The following is a 26,651-nucleotide window of genomic DNA, read 5'->3' as shown; positions in this document are numbered from 1 at the left end:
TAATCGAGGGAATAGGAATATTATGTTAAAGGATGGAATCCAATGTTTTCTGCTTTTCAAGTATACAAGAAACGTGCAAAGCAAATTGGACATTAACTCCATTCTTCTTAGTAAGGAAGAAGACTATATTCATGAAATTTTTGCTGCGAAAGCTAAATCTTTAACAACAGTTTTTCCAACCAAAAGGGGTCATCTTTCTGGTTAACATAGCCTTTCTTCAACGATGTAAAACTTCAGCTGATTTTCAAGGAATCAAGAATAACTTATTTCCAAGATATGTCCTTCTCTTCATTTTGGATTTTTTACTATTTATGTTATGCAAAAAAACTTTAGGCCATAGGGTGTATAGTAGGGAAAAATGCAATTGAAATCTGTAGCAAATTGATGTAGTCCTTTTCTATATGGTTCAGGGATGTGGCTTATCAGGTTCAAGACTAATTCATTACTGGGTGAATGCCATATTGGTAGGGAAACAAGCTTGAAGGTCTAATATGGTGGATAATTTAGATTGTTTAGGGTTTTCACATATTAAACATCCTTATACTAATATTATAATGATTGTATGATTCTGATATTTTTTTTGCTTCATGGACAAGGCTTGACTCTATGTCTTCAAGAAGAAGCTGCCCTTCCTTGGTGGTGTTGAATGAAAAACTGTAAGTTATTTTTATTATTTACTTCCTGATGGTGAAATTTTATATTGTAACATGTGTTGGCACCTGGTCTTTCCTGTGTGATGCTAACATTCTCAAACCAATTTTTCCAGGTATGCATAAGGCAGTTATGATGGGACAAGTTTTTCTTATCACGTGTGGAAATGTTTGATCCTTGTATTGGCTCTTGGATTTTGCTGATCCAATGAATATTTTCAAAGGATATAGTGTATCTATGACTCGTAATGATGCTATGCACATTGTGGGAAGTTTTATGAATAACGGTTAAGATACAACTGATACTATAAGTTCCAATTATTTATTGTCATCTTGTTAGCTTCATGATCTCATGTATCTCTGATCTTAACTCATGCTATTGTAGGCTGAGTGTTATAGAGAAGGAGCTGGTTGGCAAATTACTGGTTCAAAAGCCTTTGGAAGCAGATGCCTTCACTCAGCTATGGTTTTGTAGATTGCTAAGAATTAAGTTGAAAGATATATCTCATCATTTTTTTCTTCTATATGTTGAGGGCATATTCAGTTTCTCTTGTTGTAATTCTATTAGTTGGTCAGAGCTGCAAGAACGTGCATTCTACATGATTAGTTAGACTTAGTTGATGACCTGTAGATAATACTGCTCACTGTTACATGAAAATTGTTGGACATGGTTGGGTAAGTCTTGTTCATTTGATTAGTTTTTTGAAAGCCTTAAACTACTTACATGGGCCATATGAGGTTAACATTTGAATGATCATAGAATGTGATTTTCGAGTTAAACTCCAGCTAGCATATGAGAAAGATGAAAAAGTGAGAGACTCCAAAATAAGAGCCTTCCTAGATGAGAAAGTGCAAGCATCCCATTTTCCGTAGAGGTTTGTCATCATGTTCATGGCTAGCTGTCCTATCTTTAGTCCCTAATGTTAACAAGGCAGTCTCTTGTTATGTTGTTGCAATGCATTTGGCATCTTAAGATGTTCAGGAGAACCATCCTTCAAGCAATGATCAGATCCAAGGAGCATCTTGGCTAATATCCTTTGACGCTTTTGATCACTGACTGTCATTGGGTGGGAGTATCGCCATGTCTTGAGCAAAATGGGTGCCACATTTTAGTGGTTTTTATGAGGTGATGCCACATTTCATTATTAGGTGGTGTTTTTAATTTGCTTCGATTTAGTTATTTGGTCAGCAGTCTTGAGAGCTCAAGGCTGGGATTACAAGCCACTTTCTTGGATTTGCCTCAGAGCTATGGTGGATCCATCAACTACATGGACCCTTTCTTCTCATTTCTTTAGAGGGCATCGGTGTCCTGTCTGTCCTATTATTAGGGTTCTCTGTCCATTGTTTGATGGCTTTATGAGCAAAACACCATGTTCCTTATGTTCAATGGTTGTTTTCCTTGATGTTTGTCTTGTCTGTTCTGTCTGTTTTGTTCAATGTTTGATTTATGTTATGTGCATTTTGTCTGTTCTATCTAGTGTTTGCATCACGTACAATCTGTTTTGTCTATCTTGTCTGTTCTGTCCATTGTTTGATGACTAGAACATTATAGTTGTTGGTTTTGCTTGTTTTTTCTATATACAAAAATCATTCATGTTCGATAGTACAGGAGAATGTTATACCAGTCCTATTACAAAATTCATAACAAACTTGTTAAATCAAAATCAACACATTCAACAAATTGATCTTGTTAAAACAAGATAATACATAGAACACCAAAATAATGAATTCAATTTTATAACTTAAATAAAAGCATTATCAGTGTCAGATGTTCAAAGGTTCAAATAAATGTTACCAAATACATTAATAGGAAATCAAAATACAGACTATTTATGGCCAGAAGTTGGCCGACATCGACATATAGATGTTTGCAAAGATTCATAACCCAGACAACACGATTAGCTCTAGTACAAATACAAGAAAGTATGGCAACTCCCAATAATTGGTCTTCTGGTTCAGTGTGACTAATAAAATGTATATGACATGGTTTCCATGTGTTGTATATGTCTCAGGTTCTTATAGGTCTCTGTACCTGGTACGAGACATCATTTAGGGGAATAGTTCTATTATGTTTAATGACATGATGTCAGCCTCTCTTTGATTCTCTTTCTTCCTTTTAGTTTTTGGTTTCACTCCACTAAATTGTCATTTTGTCTTTTAGCGAAGGCAGCAAGAGACTTATAGGTCATTTTTGGCATTAGTAGGCAGCGAATGGGACAGGCGAGGATAGGCGGTCACTGGTGTTGATAGGCACATTGGCAATGGTAGGTGACATATAAGGTCTCTCTCTCTATCTCTCTCTCTCTCTCTTTATATATATATATATATATACATACCAGCGAGCTTCCAAAGATCCTTGTGGCTGCAAACAAGAGAGCTTTGAAAGCTCATGTTCCAGCCAGAACTCCTCTCTCTCTTTCGCTCTTTAAATCTTTGTAGTGGAGGCAGGTGGAAACGAGATCTTTAGTTGCAACATTCTTTCTCTCAATCTAGATGATGGTGATGGAGGCAGCTAGAAGCAGGGTTTGCAGCTGTGACATGGAGGTCGAAGTAGTTGAGATTGGAACAACCTTTTTTGTCTTTTTGTTGTATAATTACCATGTGATGATGGCTTAAGCCATCGTTGATAGAAATATTATCATGATGACTTTCCCATCATCGAATGCCATTGGCTTCTTCTAATGAAGCCTTTCTTACAAATACCAGTGTCGTTGCCGTAGGCTATGGCGATGGCCTGTCTATTTGTGTCAATGTTAGAAGCCGTCAGGGGAGATGAAGAATGTTGTAGCAATTTTACAAAGTGTTTGGAAAAAAGAAATAATTTTCAAAACTCTGGAAGATGCTCGAGAACATCGACCACTCCTTAGAAGATCCAATAGCAAAATCAAACTACCTCAAAAGTTTTCTCGATATTTCAAACAATGAGGTCTCTTGTAGTTTCAATGTTATTATATGTTTCCTTTATGAACTCTGTTTTGTTTTGGAGTTCTAGGACCAGATTTTTTTTGTATAAAATTTTTTTCATTTAAAAGAATTTAGAAACATTACGTAGGCTTTTTTGGCTGAGGGGCACAAGTTACTAGACCAGGTATGATGTAGGCGTCCCACATAATTTTTAATTCATCACAATGTAATTTTGAAATTTTCCCATGAAATTTTTTGTTGGGCTGGTTTGGGCAGCCCCAATGCATCTCCGTCGCTGCAATAAACAAAAACAAAATCTTAGTTACATGTTCCTTTTTGAAATGGTATATGAGACATCTTCCCCAATCTTGGGTGGCTAAATCTTGATGCAATAATATTATATAGTCTAGAAATATCCAAGAAATAAATCAATATAATGAAAACCATCTCCTCTAGAGCCTTCTTGAATTATCTTCCATGGGAGAGAAGCCCCTATGCAGAATTTGTTTGGCGAGAAAATTACTTGACAACCATGTTCAGCAATTTGGGATGCAAGTAAAATCACAGAATCAAGGCATTAATTAGCTTGACACTCTCACTACATTCAATTGGAAGAGAGATACCATCACCAGTGTTCACAAAAGGATAAACTTTCCATTCATGCATTTAGAAAGTAAGGAACATTTAGAGTCATAAGAAAATACTCTCCTAAATTGAATATAGAAGACCCGATTACATGGAACCAATGGTGGCTCCCGACTTGTATGTAGCATTTCTTTTAAAAAGAAGCTGGAGATTGTAAACAATTTTTTTATTAAAGGACACTCACAAATTTACCGATGTCAAGTGATCCAAGACACTTCGCTTCTATATTAGAATTCCAATACTTCCTCCCTACATATATAGGGAGGAGGAACCATTGGAACTATAATTATAAAAGCAAAGTGTCTTGGATCACTTGACAGATATATATATATATATATATATATATATATATATATATATAGAGAGAGAGAGAGAGAGAGACGTTTAGGCTTAATATGACCACTTTATATATATATATATATATATATATACATATATATGTATGTATGTATGTATGTATATATGTATATATATTGTGATTTTTAGGCTTAATATGCCCACTTTTTAGCAATGAAACTAAATGAACTTTCAATTCCTTTCCTCACTAAATCTATCCAAGTGAGGAAGATGAGAATTAGCAAGCACACTACCATGTTATTCCTTGAAAAAAATCAACCTATTTTTTTACAATATTTAGATTTTGGCAATGGTCCTACTCAGAATACGGACTTTGGATCTATATGAAAGGGGAGTCTTTACTGTTGAAATCAGCTCTCAAACCAACTATACAATTTTTTTTTAGATGTATCCTTTTTGTAAGGGCTATATCAATTGGATCATTTCATCTCATAATTGATGAACTTTGGTGACATATTCCTTAAAGGCTTTGTTGCTTTGTCAAAGATTTGCAATTCTCACTTTCATGTTACCATATGTGCAACATTCTTATAGTGTGAATCTTCAAGAAATTCCAAAGTTCAATAACATAGTTGAGCTTAGAGATTTGACCAATGGTTTCCATTATCAATCAAATAAGAGTTCAAGTCACGATTTTGTGGTAACCTTTCCAATCTTTACATTTTTTTTTCTCCTAATCACCTATAACCTTTTCTTTTTAGTACCTTCTAACTTATATATTTACCATCAAGAATTTTGGTAAAAACTAATTGTGGTTTCTGTTTGATTCGATAACAAGTGGTCAGAACCCTTTGCTCCTAATATGATGTCTCGTGCTTGTACCTTATTTCTGGACAATAACTGCGTGGGGGTTAGGCCCCCATCCATTTATTCCAACAGAATGGAGTAATACGTACAACAAAAATGTGTCCGCGCAGGACCTTAACTCATAGTATTACTTCCTTTTAATGGATCCCACATGTTGTCATGGTGAATCCATTTCCTATACAATCCATTGGTTGGAATAATCGACAAAAGGTTAGTAGCTTCAGCAAGAAGCCATCCCTTGCAAATAGTAAGCCTGTTAAGAAAGCTATTGCTCATCAAAATGTTGTTTACTATTTTTGTGCCACATTCAATGTTGTTGTGTAGGTGCTGATTCCAATATCCATCATTGGCCAGAAGGTAAATGCAGCCTAACTTATCCTCAATGTTCACCAAGTACCCAATGCATTCCATTAGAATCTCTGTCTCCCACCATCCAATATGATCCTCAAGCCAGTAGGACAAACCAAAACAGAACCATCCAAAGATGTCTCTAATGAGACCAGCCACTCCTCTTCTGCCACTCTTTATCCACAAACTAATGCTGATTTCTACTCATCTATCACCATGTCTAACTCCATTGCTCTATAGAATCCCAGAGCAGAGCTAGTTATGAATTTTAACCAACTGAGTTTCTTTCCATTGCAAATTCCACCAGTAATCACTGCAGTGTGCCCATAACGGTTCTGCCAAGTTGCCAATTAGTAGATCACCCTTATGCTTGATGTGATTGTGTGTCTTCTAGATGAACCATATTGCCATATGGAAGTTGTCTTTCCAGCATTTATCAAGCAGTTTGTCTTTTAAGTCATTCTTATGCCACCAGATAAGCCCTTGCATCAGGTTTGGGGAACTCTTATGCCATTGCTTGGTCCTCCCAAATTTTTTGAAAATGGATATCCATATACAACAAGCTCTCTTACACTTGAAAAAAAGGTGTTTCATGTTTTCAATCTCCTGCTTGCAGACTAGGCACCTAGAAACAAGTGACAGACCCTACTTTTGCACAAACCCATCAGTAGGTAGATGACCTGAAACATCTAAATAAATAGTCCAAGTGGTCCTTGGGAATCTTCTCCCTTTCAAAACGTGCATGTTCTCATTGCTCTTGGTGCCTTTTTTCCAAATCCTTTGCCAAAATTCATGTCAATTGAATTTCCCTTGATCTCTGTTTCTCCATACCAAAACATCAGGTGTACAAGGAACTCACTGATGAACTCCCAATTCTCCTCCATAATTTCTTTTACTGTACATCTGATCGTGTCTTGTACCAAATGTTGATGGGATATTGGGATCTTATTAATCAGACACTCTAGTCACCAATCCATAGCACCATTTCCTATCTTCCAACTGACATTTGCATTAATCCTGTTCCAAGACTACAATGACCTTCGTCGTTCTTTAGACACCCTTTTGCTCCTTACACTACTGTCAACCAGTCCTTTCCACTCCTAGTATTGACCTTTAACAAGGTCTGCCTAAGAGGAAGACTGTTGGGTCATGCGATACACTAAAAAAGCCAAGTTGGCCAGATTGGTTTCCTTGAGGTCTCTGAGTCCTATGCCTCCCTCTAATTTCGGGAGATACAGAGTAGACCATTTAATATGATGATGGCTTTTGTTGTCTGCCATATCACCCCATAAGAAGTCGGCTGCCATTTTACTTAGTTGCTTATAGGTAGTAGCAGGGAGTTTAACCACCAGGTTTCAGTAACCAGACAACAGAGATAGAGTATGTTTGATTAGGTTGAGTCTGTCTGGAAAAGAAAGGCATCTTTGTTTCTAAAGAGTTCTGGGATGAGCGAAGAATTAAATGCCTACATTGTTCCTCTGTCACATCATTCATATGGAGGGGAATGTCGAGGTACATAGAAGGAAGCTGACCTTGACGCGAGCCTAATTTCTGCTCTATTTGAGTGTGTACTCAGCTGTCCAAGTTGAGTGGAAGAATTGAGCTCTTGGCAGTATTCATGGCTAGGGCCGAGCAACTAGAGAATTCGTTAAGACACGCTTTTAAGTTTCGAAAATTCTTCAGCCTTCCTTCCGTGAAGAATATGATGTCGTCTGTATACAAAGTGGAGAAGGGGGAAGTGGTCCCAGCCCCATGAAGGGGATCTTGATTTGTTTGTTATTTACTTGAGCTTGTATAGTGTGAGTAAGCATTTCCATAATTGTAATAAAAAAGTAGGGGTAGAGCGGATCCCCCTGCCTAAGCCATCTCTTATTCTCAAACCACATTCCTTCCTAAGTATCACATATTTAACCGTGGTGATGATTGTCATAAGTATCTTCTCCCACAAATCATGGAATCCTAAGTGGCACAGGTAGTCTTCAAGAACTCCCAATTCACTCTAACATAGGCCTTACTTAAACCAATTTTCACACAAGCTGCTTTCAAAGATGTGGACAATTTCTTGATTGAGTAGAAAGTCATCCTGAATGCACCTCCCGAGAAGGAAAGCACTTTGATTTTTTGAGATAATCCTATTTGGAATAGGCCGCATTCACTTTATCATAATCCTTGTCATAAATTTCAGCATGCTAGAACAAAGGGAGATGGGGCGGTACTCATCTGCAGGTGTCAAAAAGCCCACGAATAGCCCCTGCTGTTGCCTCCTACATGACACTCTAGTTGTTTTGGAAGAAGCTATTTCCAAACCCATTCTGTTCTGGGCAATGAGTCCCTTTCTGCATCCATGACCACTCACTTGATTTCTGCTTCAGTAACTGGTTTCAACAACTCATCATTCTACTCATGCAACATAGTAGGACCCGGTGTGATGGTTTGGGGTAGGCATCCTAAGCCATGGCTGGTCCCTAGCATGTCGGCGAAAAAGTCAATACAAGTTGTAAATATATCAGGAGTATCCGTCGTAAGCCACCCCTTGTGAGAGAGCCTCAATCTTATTTCGGCGCCTTCTCCCATTAGCAATCCCGTGAAAAAAATTTGTGTTTATGTCTCCATCCTTGATCCGTTTGATTCTTGATTTTTGACGCCATAGTCATTCTTCTAATGACAAGAGCCTGGATAATTTGCTTTTGAGCATGCATTCTTCGTCTATTGTCTCTAGCATGCCACTTTTGCTTTGGGCTTGAAGAAGTTTGATTTTGTTCTTAGCCTCCATAATTTGGTGGGGGAGATCACTTGCTCCTCCTTTGCACCAAACCTTCAGCTTGTCCATAGTTGCCTCCAATTTTTGTGTGAGCTTGATCATGGCGCAGCCCCTGGTATCCTCCGCCCAAGCTGAAAGAATTTGATCACTATACCCTACCATCTCCTATCAATACTGAAAGTGTTTAAATGGGGTATGACCCCAAGTGCTGAACCAATGCTTGGAGATGCAGAGCAAGATTGAGTTGTGGTTTGACATAGTCCTTGGTTGCACTTCCAAGTGTAGAATCAATTCTGGGTCATCCACCCATTCTTTGGAGATGTAGCACCTGTCAATCTTTGACATGACATTCTCATGACCCACACGATTGTTAGTCCATGTGAATTTCATCTTAGGGCAGGATATTTCATATAAGGCTGATTGGGCAACAAAATTGGAAAGTGCAATATAAGCTTAAAGAACCGGTGCCCTACCAGTTTTTTCACTGTTGTTTAGAACAGCATTGAAATCATCCATACAAATCACAGGCACACTACAATGGTTCAATACACAACATAAGCTCAAAAATGAGTCCTTTTTTATTTTATAATCAGTATGCATATAAACTCCTATAGCCACAAAACACAGGCCAGACGAGACTATAGAGAAAAGTAAAACAACCTAGTGAGGATGTGCATACCTGTTTTGGAGAGTTACTTCATGCTGATCCCATAATGCGATAATGTGCACCCATGGTCCCGCTATATGGATGTTAGAGATCAAGCATATTTCTGAGATCTTTAGTTGGAACTTCTAAAGTTGTTCCATATTGAGCTTGGAATCAATTGCAAAAGCAATGGTTGTATTCATTTTCCTTAGAGTTCCCAGGAACTCATGTTGAACTGGAGGAGTCGCCAGCCTGTGGACATTCCAAGCAAGGATATTCATAAGTTAGGCTGGCCGTGCCCCCTCCCTTCTCGGCTGACTGTCAGGTCTTTGGAGAATTCAATGTCCTTGTCATCATCCATAGCCTCTGGAAATGCCTTTACCTCAACGGTGCCAACATCCATCTCGTCTATTGATAGCCTATCCTCCGGACCGGATGTAACCCCCACCATGGTGAGATATTGGGGTTGTTGTATACTCACACCTGCCTCCCCAAGTGTATCGCTCACTTTTGGTGGGCTAAGTCGCTTTTAATACCATTCATTGTCATGTGGTTAAGAGTTCATTTCTTAGCCTTCTCTACCATCTGGCTAATGTTGGCCACTGACGAAGCGTTTGGAACAATTTTTAGGACAGTTGCAATGCCTTTAAGTTTTTGAATTAGGCCCTGGAGACACCAAGGTTTCTTGCGAGACCTGAAGCTTTTTTCTTCCTTGTTGTATGGTTTGAGCATTTGGAATCACTTCAGCCTCTGCTCCACTTTGTCAACCAACTTACTTGGCTTATGCCCCTTTCCTTCTATGCAGCCCAAAAACCTCTCACCAGCACGTTTGGAAGAGTGGTCCATGTCCGCCTCAATCTTTGACAAAAAACCTAAGGACTTCAAATTTGTTTTGTTTCAACCGATAGTCCTCTTTCTCCTTATTGTATTATGTTTGTCTTTGGGGGGTTTTAACCAATTGCCAAGAATTGAGGGCGACCTTCTCCCCTTCCATGGATGCCTTTGTCACAATGCAGGAACCATCAAAGTGAGCTAGACCCACATGTTTTACAGTACTTTACCTTAGTTTTGTAATTGATGGATGAATGAAGATCTTTCCCCCTACAATCTCCGGCTCAATCTCAGAAATCGGGCTAAACCCCAACGGTACCAAGTAAATCAGGGCTCAAAAACCTCAATCACCACACTCCTTAAAAAATAAAATACACATGCAAACTGCCTTAAGAGAAAGAGCATTAAAGCCTCACAACCTTTGAAAAATTGAATATACTAGTGAAGAAAAACTTCTACAATCTGGCACTCAATCCTTGCTTCATATGTTACCCTGCCCTCAATTTTTAGACAAAGAAATAAGAACGAAGAACTACCAGTTTGAGCTACCTTCATTGGCTAGAATTCTAGCTGTTGAAGCTAGCCAACAGCTGGTTCTAGAGCTGCTGAAAAATCAGCAGAACAAAAACTAGCAAAATAAAGTTACAGGAAGAAATAAAAGATACTATTATAGATACAAAAACAAGATAATATATATATTATATATATATATATGTCATTTTCTGAGAGACGCCAAGGACCGATGCGGGGACATGGCAGGCAGCCTGCATCACAAAGAGACAATGGCATCTCACCCATGGAAGGAATTGACCGTAGTCTTTCATTGTACGAGTTTTTCTTGTGTACTGATCAGCAAAGTGATTGCAACGAATGGGGAAAATAAAGAGGGAAAAGCACAGATACAAGTGAACTCCCAAGATTGTATCAGCTATGTATTTGAGACACATCAGCTAAAATAAGTAGATTTGTTTGTTGATGCGCTCTCTGAGTGCATGCATATAACCAGGTTTGCAAACCATATTTCTTCAATATATGTGCTCACAATAAAAATTTAACTACAATGAAGAACCTCTTTGTGCCCAGCTTGGAGTGATAGAATCATATCACATAATGCCATGACATGAACATTCAAGCATTGAAGTGCTCGTCACCTCTTTCAACTTGAATGTCTCAAGTGGACATCCTAGCTAGGTAGGTGAAACGAGCTATTCTTGGATAAAATTTGTTGCCAAAATGGCAACTACTTTCTGAAATTTCCACAACGTTTTGAGGGTCAATGCAACAAAACATCGCATTTTTATAAAACTTCTTGAGAATATGCTTACTGTCCATCATTGCAGCTGCATTTGACATGGAAGTGATAAAGCAATCAAGACTGCAATTTTCTTTGTGAGGGGAAAGCATCTCTATTGCGATCTCATTAGTCTAAAAAGTCAGGTCCACTTGGCTTACCAATAAGCATGTGTGCCAAACTCACGATGTCCATTAAGTTGGTGTTTCAACAGTCAACAGTATCTGAGTGGAAATGCAAGTATACAATAATGAAAGGGGAAAAAAATTGTAAAGAGGAAAGGCAAAGGTAGAGGGTAAGAACCATTTCTTGATTTGTGCATGTCATCATTGCGCAGGGGTCATGCCAATCTTCTCTGTATCGTTCCAATATTGCCAATCTTCTCTGTATTGTTCCAATTTTATCGGATGTTCCCGAAGAGAATGATGGAGAGGGTAAGAAAGTTAGCTGGAATATACAACTAGGCTGATGAAATTGTCAGGAATTGATGCAGATCTCCCCTATCCTGGGCAGAGTTTCCTCATAATTTCAATTAGTGGCCCAAATACCATGAACAATCCAGTTGGACTCATGAAGGGAGTACGTTTGCGAATTGGATGGAAATACCGAAATGCAAAGGCTTCCTTCAGTACTTTCCGCATCATTACATCCAATAAAATATAAACCAAGGACATGAAAAAATGTTGCCTCAGACATTCATATAGCCCTTCTATATAGAGCACTTTCACTATCAGACTTTTACACCTCCAACAGCAGCATTCAATCCCGAAATTTGGTCATGCTTTCTGCACTGTCTTCATTATCTCCATGGTACGTGATAACACATCTAACCCCACGAGCAACATGAATTGCTATTAGGATGCGAGCAACAAGTAAAAAATTTAATCCCCAACCACAGGCAAACAAGTACACGAAGATACTTGGAGCCTCCTGCTGTTAAATCAACATATAGAAAATGGCAGCCTTTAAAGGAAGCTATATCATGGACATGGGATGAAGCTTTGGCCCTCATTTTCCTGAAAGGAGAAGAAAATTTATCACTGCGTTCAAAACAGCCCGTGTACTAGATGATCACAACCGAATTGTTGGTCCCTGCTCAAATGATTGGACACGACTTGTGTCTATTTCTGGTTCAACACTTATCTACAGCACCTTGACGAAACCCACTAACTGAATGGCTCGACTGTGAGATCAGGTCAAAGCTGAGCATGTGTCCCTGTTCTGTAACTGTAACGATATGCTCGTTTGTTCCGTGGTTCAATTTCCATAGAAGGGCAGTGTCCCAGCAGATTGAATCGGACTTTCAAGACCTGAATTGGTCAAGTTAGCACCATGGATATTTTCGGCTATGTCTTCTGTTTCGGTTAGATTCTGCCCCTTAATTTAACTAGTTTCAGGAAGCTGGCCAATGCCAACACCTAAATCTAGACTAACTACATTACATGCAGTAGGAAATAACGGAGCCCTCCCATTTTCAATGTGATTTGGTGGCTTTAGCATCACAAGGCTCAGGACCACTGGGCTACCACCATTGAGACTACTGACACTCTGCACTGCCATATGCATGGAAATTTCATGCCTGGTCGCACTTGCAGTGGGTACATCATGATTATGTTTTCCCTCGTAAGTAGTAATAACTGACTTGGGATCATGGTATGCCCTCTCCACATGCTTCCTAACTGGGCATCCAGCATTGGTGCATTTGTAGTAGCTCCTGCACATTCAAGCACAGTGACAATTAACTGTAAGAATTAGGCCTCGATGTTTTTGTACAAGAGTATCAAAACAACATAATACATTGGTAATCAAAGGTTCCAACAAATATTCTTTTTGCTAAAAGTTTTCCCAGGTAAACTAGATAGATACCAAGAAAATTAAGACAAACCTTGGATTTGGATTCCCTTTCACTACTTTTTGTCCATACTTCCGCCACCTATACCCATCATCAAGGATATCAACTTCGCTCATTGTCTGCACTACAACTCGTGGATCGCTAGTTGTACTGATAGTTATTCCATCCAGAGGAGAAGATCCCATTATCCTGCTTGCAAATAAACTTAGATAGTTTAATCGGATAAAAAACTCTAAAACCCTGATATATCATATAGAGACCTGTGACGCTCGTTTTAATTTTCAGGTCGGGTCGGATCGGGTCTAGATCCAGACCCAAGCTCCACTTGTGGAAAGAAGCCCGACACGAGGGCCCTTCTCCCTCGCCTTTCCCTATTCTCCTTCGTCGTTGTCCTGGTGGTCTCCCGTGCCAGCGCAGAGAAGAAGAAGTGGCGGTCAGTGTTGTGGTGGCGGTGGCTGGACCGGCGGCGGCGGCGGTGGCGACGGCGGCAGCATGGGTAAGCTTCCTCTCTCGCCCTCTCTGTCTGCTTCTTCTCCTCCCTCCCACGCAGCCTCTCCCTCCTTCGTCAGCACCCCCTGTCGCATGATTTCTCCCTCCCCCTCTCTGCTAGAGCTCCCTCCTCGTCCCGTCTGTCTCCTCTTCACCATCTCTCCCTTTGCCCCGTTCGATTTTTCTCCCCTTTGCCGTCTTTCCCCTTTCTGTCCGAACCCTCCTTCCCTCACTCTCTCTTCTGTCTGTCTCTTTTGTCAGCGCCTTTCCCCTACCCTCACGTTCCCTACTTGAGCTCTTCTCCCCATTTTCTATTTGTTTTTCCATTTTCCCCAACCGAGCACTCTTCTTTACAGATTTTATCACTGTTTGATTGGATTCCAGTATGGGGACGTGTTCTTCCCCATATAACAGTGATTAGAAGGCCTTGGTGTGGCGGCATTGAAGGATTTTAGCTGCTTGGGGGCCATTTGGACTTGTGAGGTGGCTGCCAGAAGGATTGCAGCAGCCTAGACTCTTGATTTAGGGTGAGCAAGGCGTAATTGAACCGATTTTATTGTGTATTTTCCTTTGGAGCATGTATAATTATCGTTTAAGCATGATAGAATTTAGAACTGAGGATTTGGGAGGCATGTTAGCGATTTTGCTTTTTGGGGGTAAGTGTAAGATTATGATGGAGAAGCGATGATTCATGTATTTATTGATATTTTAAGCATAATAGGTTGATTTTCGATGCAATAGGGAAGCATGGTAGAGTTAGTGATGTTGTGGAGAAGCGTAGGACCGTCTTTGGGAACGCTTGGAGTACCTTGGCCGATGTGGGTGGTATTTTTTGGTAGGAAGGGGGTGTGCATGTTGGGAAGACGCCTCAACTAAAGGAAAGTTAATGAGAAATGTGTTAAGGATGGATTGCTCGAAGCATTGGGTTTTGACGTTGGGTGGCAGTGGTAAGAAGTTGTGCAGTGGCCTATTGGAGGGCTTGTAGGTCGACACTACCCGTCGACACCCTCTTGAGGCAATGACATGTGCCTCAATGATTCTGTTTTGTATTTGTTTGGATTGCGTAGCTAACTAGTAGAAATATGATCTTTTGTTTATGTTTGTAGGTACACCGAGCACGTCCCGTTGACCTTGAGCTGTCAGATTTGAAGCTCGAGGCATTTTGAAGAGTTTGTGAGCGCGCCACAGGTATGGCGACATTCCAAGCAAATCCCTGCCTGGGCAAATATATGAATGTGTGTATGCATGTACATGAATTGATATATGATATGAATTATTTTGAAAGACTTATAGTAATTGTTTTGAAAATGTTAGGCATTTGCATGTGCATGCTAGAATTGATAACTGTTTAGGACAGATGAGGTGGGGTATCGAGTCGAGTGTCTCCTCGACCCTAATTGTGCATTAGAAAACATCCTAGAATGATAACTGCATAGGACAACTACGAGCCAATCACAAATCGAGACTACTCTCTGTGGTTTGCTTAAGTCTTTGAAGATGTGATTGATATGATGAATGATGTGAATGTTTTGTTATGTTGCATACACATTGCTGCGGGCAATGATGCAAATGATTGAATTGGAGGGTAGTTGTACCTATATTGTATGACAGCTAGCTATGACTGCTAGTGTTATGTGCAGACCTCGTGTGGAGGCAATTGGAGGTGTGGGTGCACTCGTGAAGTGTACCAACCTCATGAGCTAGCCAGTCAGTTTGTAAATGTGTTAATCTAATGATAATAATGAATGATTAAGAGATGAGAGGCCAGTGGGATGTGGCTATGTGTTGGGAGACGTCTCGTTTTTGCCACTGGTCTCGCCTGTTCGGAGCGCAGGCGGTGCAAGGCCCCAGGGTACTGTTGTGTGTTGTGCTTGGAGTGTTGGGCTCCCGCCTTCCCAACCTGGGTGTCCTAGGGAAGGTTGAGTATCTCTCATTGGAATTCACACATCAATTGATGAGTGCTCTACCGCTGCAGCAGATGAAATGGATCCATACTGTTATGGGCCACCACGGGGGTTGTCTCTCAGCTGTAGGCCGCCCATGGTGTGCACGTGCCTGTGTTGTACCCACAGGAACTGTTAATTTACTAAAGTTAATGAAAATGTAATGTATATGATTGAATGTATGTGATTGAGGTGCATGTGAATCATATGAATGCTAAGGGTTTGGTATTTTCCTAGCTTGTTGCCATACTGCGAAGGCTAAGCCTTCAGTTGTTTTATTTTTTCAGGTTTTGGCAAGCCCGGGGTTGCAGGTTGATCGGATGACTTCACTCACGTCCTACTAGGGAGGTTTTGGGTTTTGTTTCCTTATGTAGTGCCGGGTGCGTCTTGGTTTATTTGTATTGATGTCTTGTTTTTGTTAGACATCAATCATACAGTTTGAGGCATTTTTGTCATACACATAAATGTGATTTTGTATGAAACAAAGTTGTTATATAAATGAAAGTTCGCTCCATTGTTTTGAATTGTTTGGTTCATCTCTTTTGAGCTGTTGTGTAGTCGCACCTCGATGTTTGATGTTTAGGAAAAAATGTTTGAGTGTCAAAAGGTCGGGGTGTGACACTTGCGCTTTGATTCTGGGTCACCTTCATCGCCCTCATCTTCCAATTTGTCTCCGTAAGCAGAAGTCCCATCACCACCTTCATCATCACTTGTTGACAGAGAAGATGGTCTAGGAGTTCCATCCGCTTCTAACTGATTAAATGCCCTTCCTAGAGCATCCATTGGCAATGTATAATCAGGTCATATAACTATAAAGATCATACTTCAGATTAAAAGTGAGACACTTATCTGCTAGACTATCTATTTACCAGTTAATGCTGGCAAGACTTTCGCTTTATCATTTCCTTCTTGTGCAATACTTGAAGCACCAACTGACTGTCGATGGCTTGGCTGGGGCTTTGGATGACCATGGACACCTTCATATATCATCGCAGTAACCAACCCATTATGAGAGCGCTCCAACTTCTTCTTCACTTGGTAGTTGGGATGAGTACATTTGTAATAACTCCGTGGAAACTTACTTCCCTTAACTAGCTTTTCACCATACTTTCACCAATTATAACCATCATTAGGTTAAATCAAAGTTGGTAGGTCATTGCAAGTATGTAGGAAGGAAATTTGATCAATTTCATAGCTTTTTTTTTTTAACTTTAGTTGAGCTGCATGTAGGCCATATCAGCCACTTGTGCCTCATAAAATAAGCTATCAGTTTTATGTCTACATTTCTTTTGCTGCAGGTTTTGAGGAGTGCTTTCAAAAAGATGCACATCTATGTTCATCAGAAGTACGGTTATTCGTATGAATGGAATGAGTAGTATCTACCATGTTGCATGGATACTTATGTTACATTGGTATGGATACGAGTACCCGGTATGGGTGTGATTGTTCCATTGAGTGTTTATTACTGTTTTTTGACGTGCTAATATCATTTGTTTTTATTGAAGGACATTGAACTTTTATTTGTAGGATCGTTTTTTAAGTAGACTAGGAATTGTAGCTATTGGCCTATGTTTCTGGTATAATTTTCATCAAATTAAAAATCGTTTTTAAATATAAAAAAGACCTTCAATTTTTTTTTTTGTATCTAAAACTTCTTTGGCATATGTAAAATGGCCACCAGTTTTTAGTTGGACCAATTAGGTTGGATTTGCAACATTATTTAGTAGTCTTCATTTTTTTTAGAATTTTGGATCTTTAGTCATTAAACTCACACGACATTGGTGGAAAGGTTTGCTTTGCTATTTTCATTTTTTTTTAGTGAAATTTTATATCTTATAGTTGGTAAGCGCTCAACTTAGTAAATATAGGTTCACTTCTACGTTTTTATGATGTGTTTATGTTCTTATAAACTGTTTTATCTTTTTTGCTTGAATTCTTGATTTATTTAGCATAAGGTGCAAGGAAGGAGTGATTAGATAGGTGGGGCTAGAGTAGAATAGGTGATTTATATTTGATTTTTGAATTGGATAGTTTGATCTTCCCTACGTCTATAGGAGAGCATATGGAGTTCTTCTTCTACCCAACAAATCAGTTTGGTTTCATAAAAACTCCTCTTTTGGTAGAAGAGAGTTCCTACTTCCAGGTGATATGCCATTTGATGTCAAATACTTTTTTGAAAGAGAAAATTTTTTATTGTGCCTAAAAACATTTTAAAAGTGTCTTGTCATGCAATGATATGCCTTCGTTTTGTTCTTACTACTTGCCCAAACAAAAAGAAACTTTCAAGTTTTTTTTGTTGTCAATTATTAAAAGAGGAAATCTGGCAAAATCCTATGAAGCTGAGAAAGTCAAGAGTAGGCATATAGGTGATTTATGTCTATGACGCGAAGATAATGACTTACGAACTTTTGGCATGTTGAAAACCCGCAAGGTGAAACGGGTTGATATGTGACAAAACTACACCTGACCACCAAAGCGGTGGAGCTTCGTAGTAGCCTTTGGGGTGGTGAGGTATTCCCTCAAAGGTGAAGGTCGGCCTGAAAAAGAAAATCAAAAGCAAGAAAAAATGAAGAGGCAAAAAATCAAATGCAGAAAAAAAAGGAAGAAAAAGAAGCAAAACCAAGAAAAACAAAAAAGGTACCTGTCAAGAGATAAATGGCATGAAGGCTGAACTCGAAGGAATTGAAATGCGACAATCTTTCATGGACGTGCGATCTTTGGATCAATATCTGCTCTTTATTTTTTATTTTTATTTCCTACGACGTTGAGGATGATTACTTTATGTTCATTTTTTTTTTAAATTTAAAGGCATCCCTTCTAGAGATTCAACAACCTTGATGCGAAATGAATCCCGATGCTTGTACGGTATTGAGGGTAAATGAAAGGCATATCATTTGCACAACACGAGCACTTTCTGCTTATGTTTTAAATTGATGATTTATAAACTATTTAAAAGTAAACACTTGACATCTCTTTTGTAATGTTTCCTAACTTCATGGGCATATGAGAAACTCCCAGCCCCTCTCTGTTTTTGAAAAATGTTGTTCTTTTTATTTCCAAACCGCTAGTCGTTAGCTATTAACTTTTCTATCATTAGATTTTTTTTTCTTCTGATTCATGCAGCTGATGTCGAAGTTTAAAGCCCAACTCATCAGAGTTCTTGTGGATGTACAGTGGTTTTGGAAAAGTCGATTCATGTTGTACGAGAGTTTGATCTTGTACTTCAAAATAAAGTTTTTGTTGTAGGTTATGATTTTCAAATGTCTTGTTTTACCTAATCATAATTCATTGGCAATTTGGATGTACGTGAAGTTCATCCAGCTCTTTGTAGGCACTGGGGGCCAAATTAGAGCTCTGTAGATGAGGTTGTTGTCAAGCTTGAACGTTCCAATGAATGGACCAACATGTGGCTACTTAGCAATGGCTTGTCTATTGGCCATGCTTTTGGTCTCCCTAAAGTATTATGCATGCATTCTTTCTAGTTGGCATGTGCTGTTGCATTTATGTTTCAGTTGTGCTATATTATTTATTAACTATATATATTCTTGATAGGTTTGGAACACATTCTTGAGGTTCTTGGAGTTGCTGCAATAGAAGACCGTCTGCGGGTGTTTCTCTTTTTCCTTCTCTGGGCAGTATTGTTTCATGCAAGAGCCTTCCTTCTGGTTTGACTTAAGTAGATTGTCTTCATTTTCTTTTGGATGCCATTGCAGGAAGGTGTTCCTGAAACAATCAACATCCTTCGGAAGGCTGGAATCAACTTTTGGATGCTTACTGGTGATAAACAAAATCCAGCCATTCAGATAGTGCTCTCTTGCAACCTAATGTCTCTTGGTTAGTCATGCTTCATTCTTCTTTTCTCACGAGCCCAGGTCACTTTGTCTCATCAACGCAGATTGTCAGAAAGAGCGAGCTGAAATGTTTTCTCTTTTTGGCATTTGACAACTTTCGTAAAGAAAATATAAACTTTCTTCTCTGTGCAAGTTGTATGTGGATGTGATCAGAATGTGGTCTTAGTTCTCTTTTCTTCCTTCATGCAAGATCTTCAGTATGTGGATGAAGGGAAGACGCCCTTGATCTTGTTTTGTGCTGCTGTTGGTGGAGACTCAGGCATGCACAGATGGTGTAGGCATACGTGAGAAAGCTAATAAGAAGGCTGCTAGCATCCAGATCTAATAGTATGGTTCCTTTTGATAAACTTGTTGATGTTGTTTCTATTGTACCTGATCCTGCTTATTTCTTGCGCTTTCTATTACAAACTACTTAGTCATGCATAAGCTATCAAATGGTAGTAGAACTTATGTCAGTTAGATCATGCAGGGCCAAAAGGACAGCTTCTGTTAATAAATGGGAGGACAGAAGATGAAGTCGCAAGGAGCTTGGAAACGGTGTTGCTAACAATAAGAATAAGCACCTCCAAGCCTAAGGTGCAAACTTTGTCATTTTATACCTCAAGTAATTGCATAAATTGTATAATACAAAATTTTATGATTGTGAGGAGCCATTTCAAGAAATCTGTTTTCATGTTGTCAAATTCACCAAGTTTTTTTTTCTCCCTCCCAGGGTATCACTACCTTATCTGTAACTCATAGATATCTGAATACTTTGAAGTATCCTTTTGCTCCTAATGTATTCTCACTAGGCGCACAGTAGAAAATGGTAGAATTTTGTCCAGTTAAGGTGGATGCTTTGAGTTCTCTAAAAGAGTTAGCGTTGGTGTTTTCTGCATCCAGGATGTTGCTTTTGTTATTAATGGTTGGGCTCTGGAGATTACACAAGCATAGACGCGCATCGTTTGCTGAATTGGTTGTTTTATCAAGAACTGCTGTTTGTTGCCGTGTTACTCCATCGCAAAAAGCTCAGGTAAACTGGTTTACTTCCTCCTGCCTGCCTGCTTTCTCATAGTGCTCCCTTTGTTTCTTTATCTTCTGTTGCACAAGGCAGCCTTCTTCTCTTTGTGCTGTTCCTATTGTTGGTATAGTTTACCGACTGCTGTTGGTGTATTTTACTGAATATCTTGTTACCTTCTATGGTTGGGTTACTTTGTTGAATGATGTATGTTTTATGTTGTTTTCTCAAATGTGGGGCTTATCAGCTGTAAATTTGGTCTCAAGGGTTAGTCCTTTGTAAGAGCCAACATTCTGAGGTTGTCCAAAGATCACCTCTAATCATTTGACCTCCTGATTGGACGATAATTGGTTTAATTAATCAAGTTTTCTTGAATTAGATATAAGACCACTATTTGTAGTGGATGAAGGGTGCACGTGACTAAAATTTACAGTGCCTAGGAAAGGAGATGGCACTGACACTTCTTCCATTGCTTTTTGGCATAATGAAAAGTATACTCTTATTAAGAAAACGTGGCTGCAAGTAAAACTTATCATATTGTGTTTTAAAATTTTACCACATTTTAAGTTTGAATTTTACCACATGTGTCTACGCTTTTCCTTGTTATTGTTGTTTATGTGCTATATCAATCTTCCTCTTCTAGAAAATGTGGAAAAATGTTTCCTTATTATCAAACTAAGTATTAATTTTCTGAAAATGTGGAAATATATTTCCTTATCATCAAACACAGAGTCATCACACACACATCAAAATGAGAATCGGAAATATTTTTCCCATTCCTTTTTTCCAGGAAATATATTTCCAATTCCATATTTCTAGGCCATCAAACATCCCCTAACTGAAATCCTTGATTCATGCTATCCATCTAATTCAGGTTTACTGCTTACAAAACCCGATAATGAGGCAATTCATGAGAACATGGAAGGAGAGTCTGGAGCATCAGTGAGCAATGCTAATCTCTTGTTTTTCTCTTGCCCTCTTTTTCAAGCTTTTTAGTTAGTTTTTTCCTCTGTAATCAGGTTGTTAGAGGAGTTGTTGACAGTCTCAAAATCATTACCAGACAAGCTAGTCTGACATTTGGAGAATATGCTTTCCACTTTGCTAAAACCCATGGAGTTACACATACAAGCTGCTCTCTGGACGTTGCACTTTGCAAGTATGTTGCTTGCACTTTGTGCAGTTATTTAAAAAAAAAAAAAAAAAAAAAACATGTTCCTTGAAAATCAAAGTTGGTAGGTCATTGCAAGTATGTAGGAAGGAAAATTGATCCATTTCACAGCTTTTTTTTAACTTTAGTTGAGCTGCATGTAGGCCATATCAGCCAATTGTGCCTCATAAAATAAGCTATCGGTTTTATGTCTGCATTTCTTTTGCTGCAGGTCTTCAGGAGTGCTGTCAAAAAGATGCACATCTATGTTCATCAGAAGTACGGTTATTCATATGAATGGAATGAGTAGTATATACCATGTTGCATGGATACTTATGTTACATTGGTATGGATAGGAGTACCCGGTATGGGTGTGATTGTTCCATTGAGTGTTTATTACTGTTTTTTGACGTGCTAACATCATTTGTTTTTACTGGAGAACATTGAACTTTTATTTGTAGGATCGTTTTTGAAGTAGACTAGGAATTGTAGCTGTTGTCCTGTGTTTCTGGTAGAATTTTCCCCAAATTAGAAATCGTTTTTAAATATAAAAATGACCTTCAAAATTTTTTTTGTATCTAAAACTTCTTTGGCATATGTAAAATGGCCACCAGTTTTCAGTTGGACCAATTAGGTTGGATTTGAAACATTATTTAGTAGTCTTCATTTTTTTTAGAATTTTGGATCTTTAGTCATTAAACTCACACGACATTGGTGGAAAGGTTTGCTTTGCTGTTTTCATTTTTTTTTTTCAGTGAAATTTTATATCTTATAGTTGGTAAGGGTTCAACTTAGTAAATATAGGTTCACTTCTTCATTTTTAGGACGTGTTTATGTTCTTATAAACTGTTTTATCTTTTTTGCTTGAATTCTTGATTTATTTAGCATAAGGTGCAAGGATGAGTGATTAGATAGGTGGGGATAGAGTAGAATAGGTGATTTGTATTTGATTTTCGAATTCGATAGTTCGATTTTTGAATTGGATAGTTTGATCTTCTCTACTTCTATAGCAAAGCATATGGAGTTCTTCTTCTACCCAACAAATCAGCCTGGTTTCATAAAAACTCCTCTTGGTAGAAGAGAGTTCCTACTTCCATGTTATACCATTTGATGTCAAGTACTTTTTTGAAAGAGAAATTTTTTTATTGTGCCTAAAAACGTTTTAAAAGTATCTTGTCATGCAATGATATGCCTTCGTTTTGTTCTTACTACCTGCCCAAGCAAAAGGAAACTTTCAAGCTTTTTTTGTTCGGGATAATATAGCCAATTGCTAATTATCTCTTTCTTGCAAAAAATCATATTTGCACCAGCGTCAACGAAGGCTTGTCCTTTTTTCCATTTTCCACTTTTATCCATTGCTTTTTGAATTGGGATAATTACAAAAACATTAGGAAAGGACATCTTTTTCATCTGCTTAATCTCAGAAATTTTAAGGCTACTTTTAGGTGTAAAATTTCAAAATTTGATAGGATTTGTACCTTTTTCCTGTATAGCCTTTGCTGCCTTGTTTGAGACTGTCCATTTCTCTTGATGTTTTGGGGCTACCGGGACTTCATCTTCCGAATAAATTCTTTCGTTTTCTGAGCCTGGTTCTCCTGATTGCTAATTATCTCTTTCTTGCAAAATTTGATATTTGCACCAGTGTCAATGAAGGCTTGTCATTTTTTTTCATTTTCCACTTTTATCCGCAACTATTTGAACTGGGATAATTACGGAAACATCAGATAAGGATATCTTTTTGATATGCTTAATCTCAGAAATTTTAAGGCTATCTTTAGGTGTAAAATTCCAAAAATTGATAGGAGTTGTACATTTTTCCTGTATATCCTTTGCTACCTTCTCTGAGACTGCCCATTTCTCTTGATGTTTTGGGGCTACCGGGACTTCATCTTCTGAACAAATTCTTTCATTTTCTGAACATGATTCTCTTGATTGGGCTTCTTCCGAGTTTGTGTTCTTTTCACTGTTGCTACTATGAATGATACCATAAGTACTGGTTGATGCGAAATTATTACAAAATTCGCTTATACACAAGGACTCGTTTGGTTCTAATTCAGATTCTGTTTGTATCATGACATCCTTTTCGTTCTTTTTTGTTACCATGAAAATTCACCCTGCTACTTTCGACGATGTTTCTGCAATGCTAATGGTGCGCGTTGTTTCATCGTCTATTCTTCACTTTCAAGATAGAACACATTTTTATTTTTTAGGCACTCTTTGAACTCTTCTTCATTTTCTATCAGACCCCAGTCTTTTTTTATTTCTGGGACTTCAAACTTCATTTTGATTTGTCGAGGAGCTCTGCTAGGGCATTAATTAGCGTAATGGCCCTTCTTACGATAGGCAAAACACCTGTCATCCTTTTTTTTTGTCACAGATCCTTCGTCTTCTGAAGAATCTTAATTTTGTTGTAGGTCCAAAATGGGAAGAAGAGTTGTGCCGAAAATTTTAGAGAATTAACTTTGTTGATTATCCAGAAGTGGCAATCTTTCAAGATGAAGAACTCATGTACAAAAATATTTATTATTTGTATATATATATATATATAAATATATATATATATATATATTTGTAAACATATCAAAACATATAATATATATGTATTATATATAAGGATGTAAAATATATTTCTATTAACATTGTATGTATATATATACATACGTATATATATATAATATAATATATATATTACGTTTTGTATGAATGCTACGTTGGAAGACCTCCCTTTGTGGCATATGAATTTACTGCATTGGTTGAATCTATTCTCTCAGACCCAGTGCCAACATTGCCTGATAATCCATCTAAACCTTTTTGCAATTTAGTGAACCATCTCCTGGTAAAGGATCCAGCTGAACGTATTCAGTGGTCTGAACTATGTGGCCGCCATGGCTTTTGGAGAACAAAGTTCAGACCTTTGTTATGCCTAACAAGACAGGCTTTCCACCCGATAATGGGGAAAACCACGAAGAGGAGTCATGCCCATTGCCTGCTGAAGTTGCTACCACTACACCAGCCATAGGTCAGAAGAGAGCTACTCGAAATGTTGTGGAGATGCATAAAATGGAAGCAAGAGCTGCTGAAGGTTCAGATTCATCGAGATCAATTAATAATCTCTCCCAAGTGTTGTGGCATCCTTCTGACCTTTCTGTCAGGCCAATAATGCGTAGCAAGAAAACTGAAAAGGCTCAAGAAGCAATGCCTCCCCTTCCGTTCATTGTTATGCCTATGATTGAACTTTTGAAATGATCTCCAGGGAAGTTGGATGAACCTCTGTCTCGCATTGCAACCTATTTAACTGGAAGTGCTTCTCATGCAGAAAAACAGAACACAATTAAGTATCTTGAAATTTTGAGTGCACATCCAGATGCTGCTAACACCTTAGCAAATAGCTCAATAATGCTAGTGCTTGTAAAGATGCTAAGGCTTTCAAAAGCTTATGGTCTTCGTGTTCATTTACTTTCATTGATCGGCTTGTTGATCTGGCACTCAACATCAATAGAAGTTGATTTGGCATCATCTGAAATCATTAAAGTACTGGCAGATAGTCTTGGAGATAAACAGGACAAGGTGAGAAGATATGCCATGGCTGCTCTAGGTGAACTGGTGTTCTATATTGCTACACAAAATGAAAATTGTTCAAGGGATTGTGCTGGTCTTGCTTCTCCAACAAAGGATGGTTGATCTACGCCTAGTTGGCAGGTTATATAGCTGAACTATTACTTTAATTGACATTTTCTTTCCTTTTGTATTTTATGCATATGCTTTTCATGGTTTCAGGTCTATGACTATTTATTCACTTTTTGTTTGTAACTCTTTTTTCCATTCCTTATACAGGTATCTGGTCTAGTTTTTGCTCTAATTTCTTCTATACTGTGAAAAGGAGAAGATGACACCACCCAGCTTTATGCTCTGAGAACAATTGAAAATGTTTGCAGTCAAGGGTCTGATTGGGCTGCCCGTTTTACTAGTCAGGAAGTGATAGTAAACCTCTGTTACATCTTTAAGGCAGTAGGAAAGTAGGAGAGTATTCGATTAACTACTGGATCTTGTCTGGTACGTCTAGTTCACTTCAGTCCTCCAAGTATTCAGTCAGTTCTAGATAAGTTATCCTTCAAGAATATTACATCTGGCCTTGCTAAAGAAAATCCTCGAGAGCAGCAAATCAATATCAATCTTCTAAACATGGCGATGCTAGGAAGCCACATGTTCTCTAATATGGGTATTCACCTCATGTCTCTTTCAGAGGACAAACTTCTCGTTCCTGTCCTCATTTCACTTGTTGAGCAAGGTCGTGATGTTTTACCTAAACGTAAAACTCATACTTATCTTGGAGGATTTTTTCAGGGTAGATTTTAGGGCGATAATCTACAACACATCCTATTTTTTAACTTAGGGGATTTCAGGGCTACCACAAGTGAAGCATGTTAATTTGTTTTTATAATCTCTCTTAGTATTAAATTTTCTAACATGTCTATGTTTGTCAATGTAAGGTTTTCTGGCATTAGATGTTTGAAGTTAGTATTTCTTTCCTTTTGTCTCTTGTTTTATTCTTATATGTTTTTACATGTCTATGCCCTTTATCATACTTTTGTGGTGTGTATATTTTCTTATAAAAGCTATACTCTCCTTTTAATTGTTTTGAGATTGTAATTTCAATACACTTCTTTACTAATTTTTCAATAATGAATTGGGTCCTCATACTAATGTTATATAATTGGAGTATACTTTTGTGGTGTGTATATTTGCTTATAAAAGCTATACTCTCCTTTTAATTATTTTGAGATGGTAATTTCAATATACTTCTTTACTATTTTTTCAATAATGAATTGGGTCCTCATACAAATGTTATATAATTGGGGTATTACTTCCTTTTCTTTATACTTGTGAATTTCAGAACCTAATGGATCTGGTACTTTGGGGAATAAGTTTTCTCCTATATCTTTATTATAAAAACATCATGCTAAGGAACTATACTAAAAGAAATCTTGTAAAAATGGTTTTATATATGGCAATTTTTTAATTTGGAGTTGTTCTAATTTTCTAATAGAGTCTTCTTGTTGTTTATCAAATCCTATATTTGGTTGATATCCCAATAGCAGTACTTGTATTTTATTTGTAAAGTTATAAATATT

The 26,651-nt window shown here is 38.1% G+C and overlaps 1 protein-coding gene, 2 long non-coding RNA genes and 2 pseudogenes across 3 annotated transcripts; 3 read left to right on the top strand and 2 right to left on the bottom strand.

Annotated features, from left to right (window-relative positions):
- The first annotated feature begins 607 nt into the window (after positions 1-607).
- LOC116258715 (uncharacterized) lies at positions 608-1,497 on the top strand. The gene is made up of 3 exons (XR_004173806.2): positions 608-656; positions 767-937; positions 1,036-1,497. It is a non-coding gene; the product is annotated as an uncharacterized LOC116258715 (long non-coding RNA).
- A 10,034-nt stretch (positions 1,498-11,531) lies between these two features.
- On the bottom strand, positions 11,532-11,664 carry LOC116259760 (U6 spliceosomal RNA; annotated as a pseudogene).
- A 959-nt stretch (positions 11,665-12,623) lies between these two features.
- On the bottom strand, positions 12,624-16,910 carry LOC116259518 (probable WRKY transcription factor 26). The gene is given in 6 exon segments (XM_031637381.1): positions 12,624-12,954; positions 13,126-13,242; positions 13,706-13,754; positions 15,571-15,601; positions 16,458-16,654; positions 16,865-16,910. Coding segments are annotated over 6 exon segments (771 nt in total).
- A 2,773-nt stretch (positions 16,911-19,683) lies between these two features.
- Positions 19,684-21,460, top strand: LOC126410280 (uncharacterized). Its single transcript, XR_007574011.1, has 3 exons — positions 19,684-19,702; positions 21,247-21,314; positions 21,392-21,460. It is a non-coding gene; the product is annotated as an uncharacterized LOC126410280 (long non-coding RNA).
- A 2,933-nt stretch (positions 21,461-24,393) lies between these two features.
- LOC116259517 (serine/threonine-protein kinase RUNKEL-like) lies at positions 24,394-25,875 on the top strand (annotated as a pseudogene).
- Positions 25,876-26,651: the final 776 nt, after the last annotated feature.

Source organism: Nymphaea colorata, chromosome 8 (genome assembly GCF_008831285.2).
Source record: "Nymphaea colorata isolate Beijing-Zhang1983 chromosome 8, ASM883128v2, whole genome shotgun sequence".
In the NCBI taxonomy this organism is placed as follows: domain Eukaryota; kingdom Viridiplantae; phylum Streptophyta; class Magnoliopsida; order Nymphaeales; family Nymphaeaceae; genus Nymphaea; species Nymphaea colorata.
The sequence above is the reverse complement of the archived record's forward strand: the minus strand, read 5'-3'. Positions and strand labels throughout refer to the sequence as shown.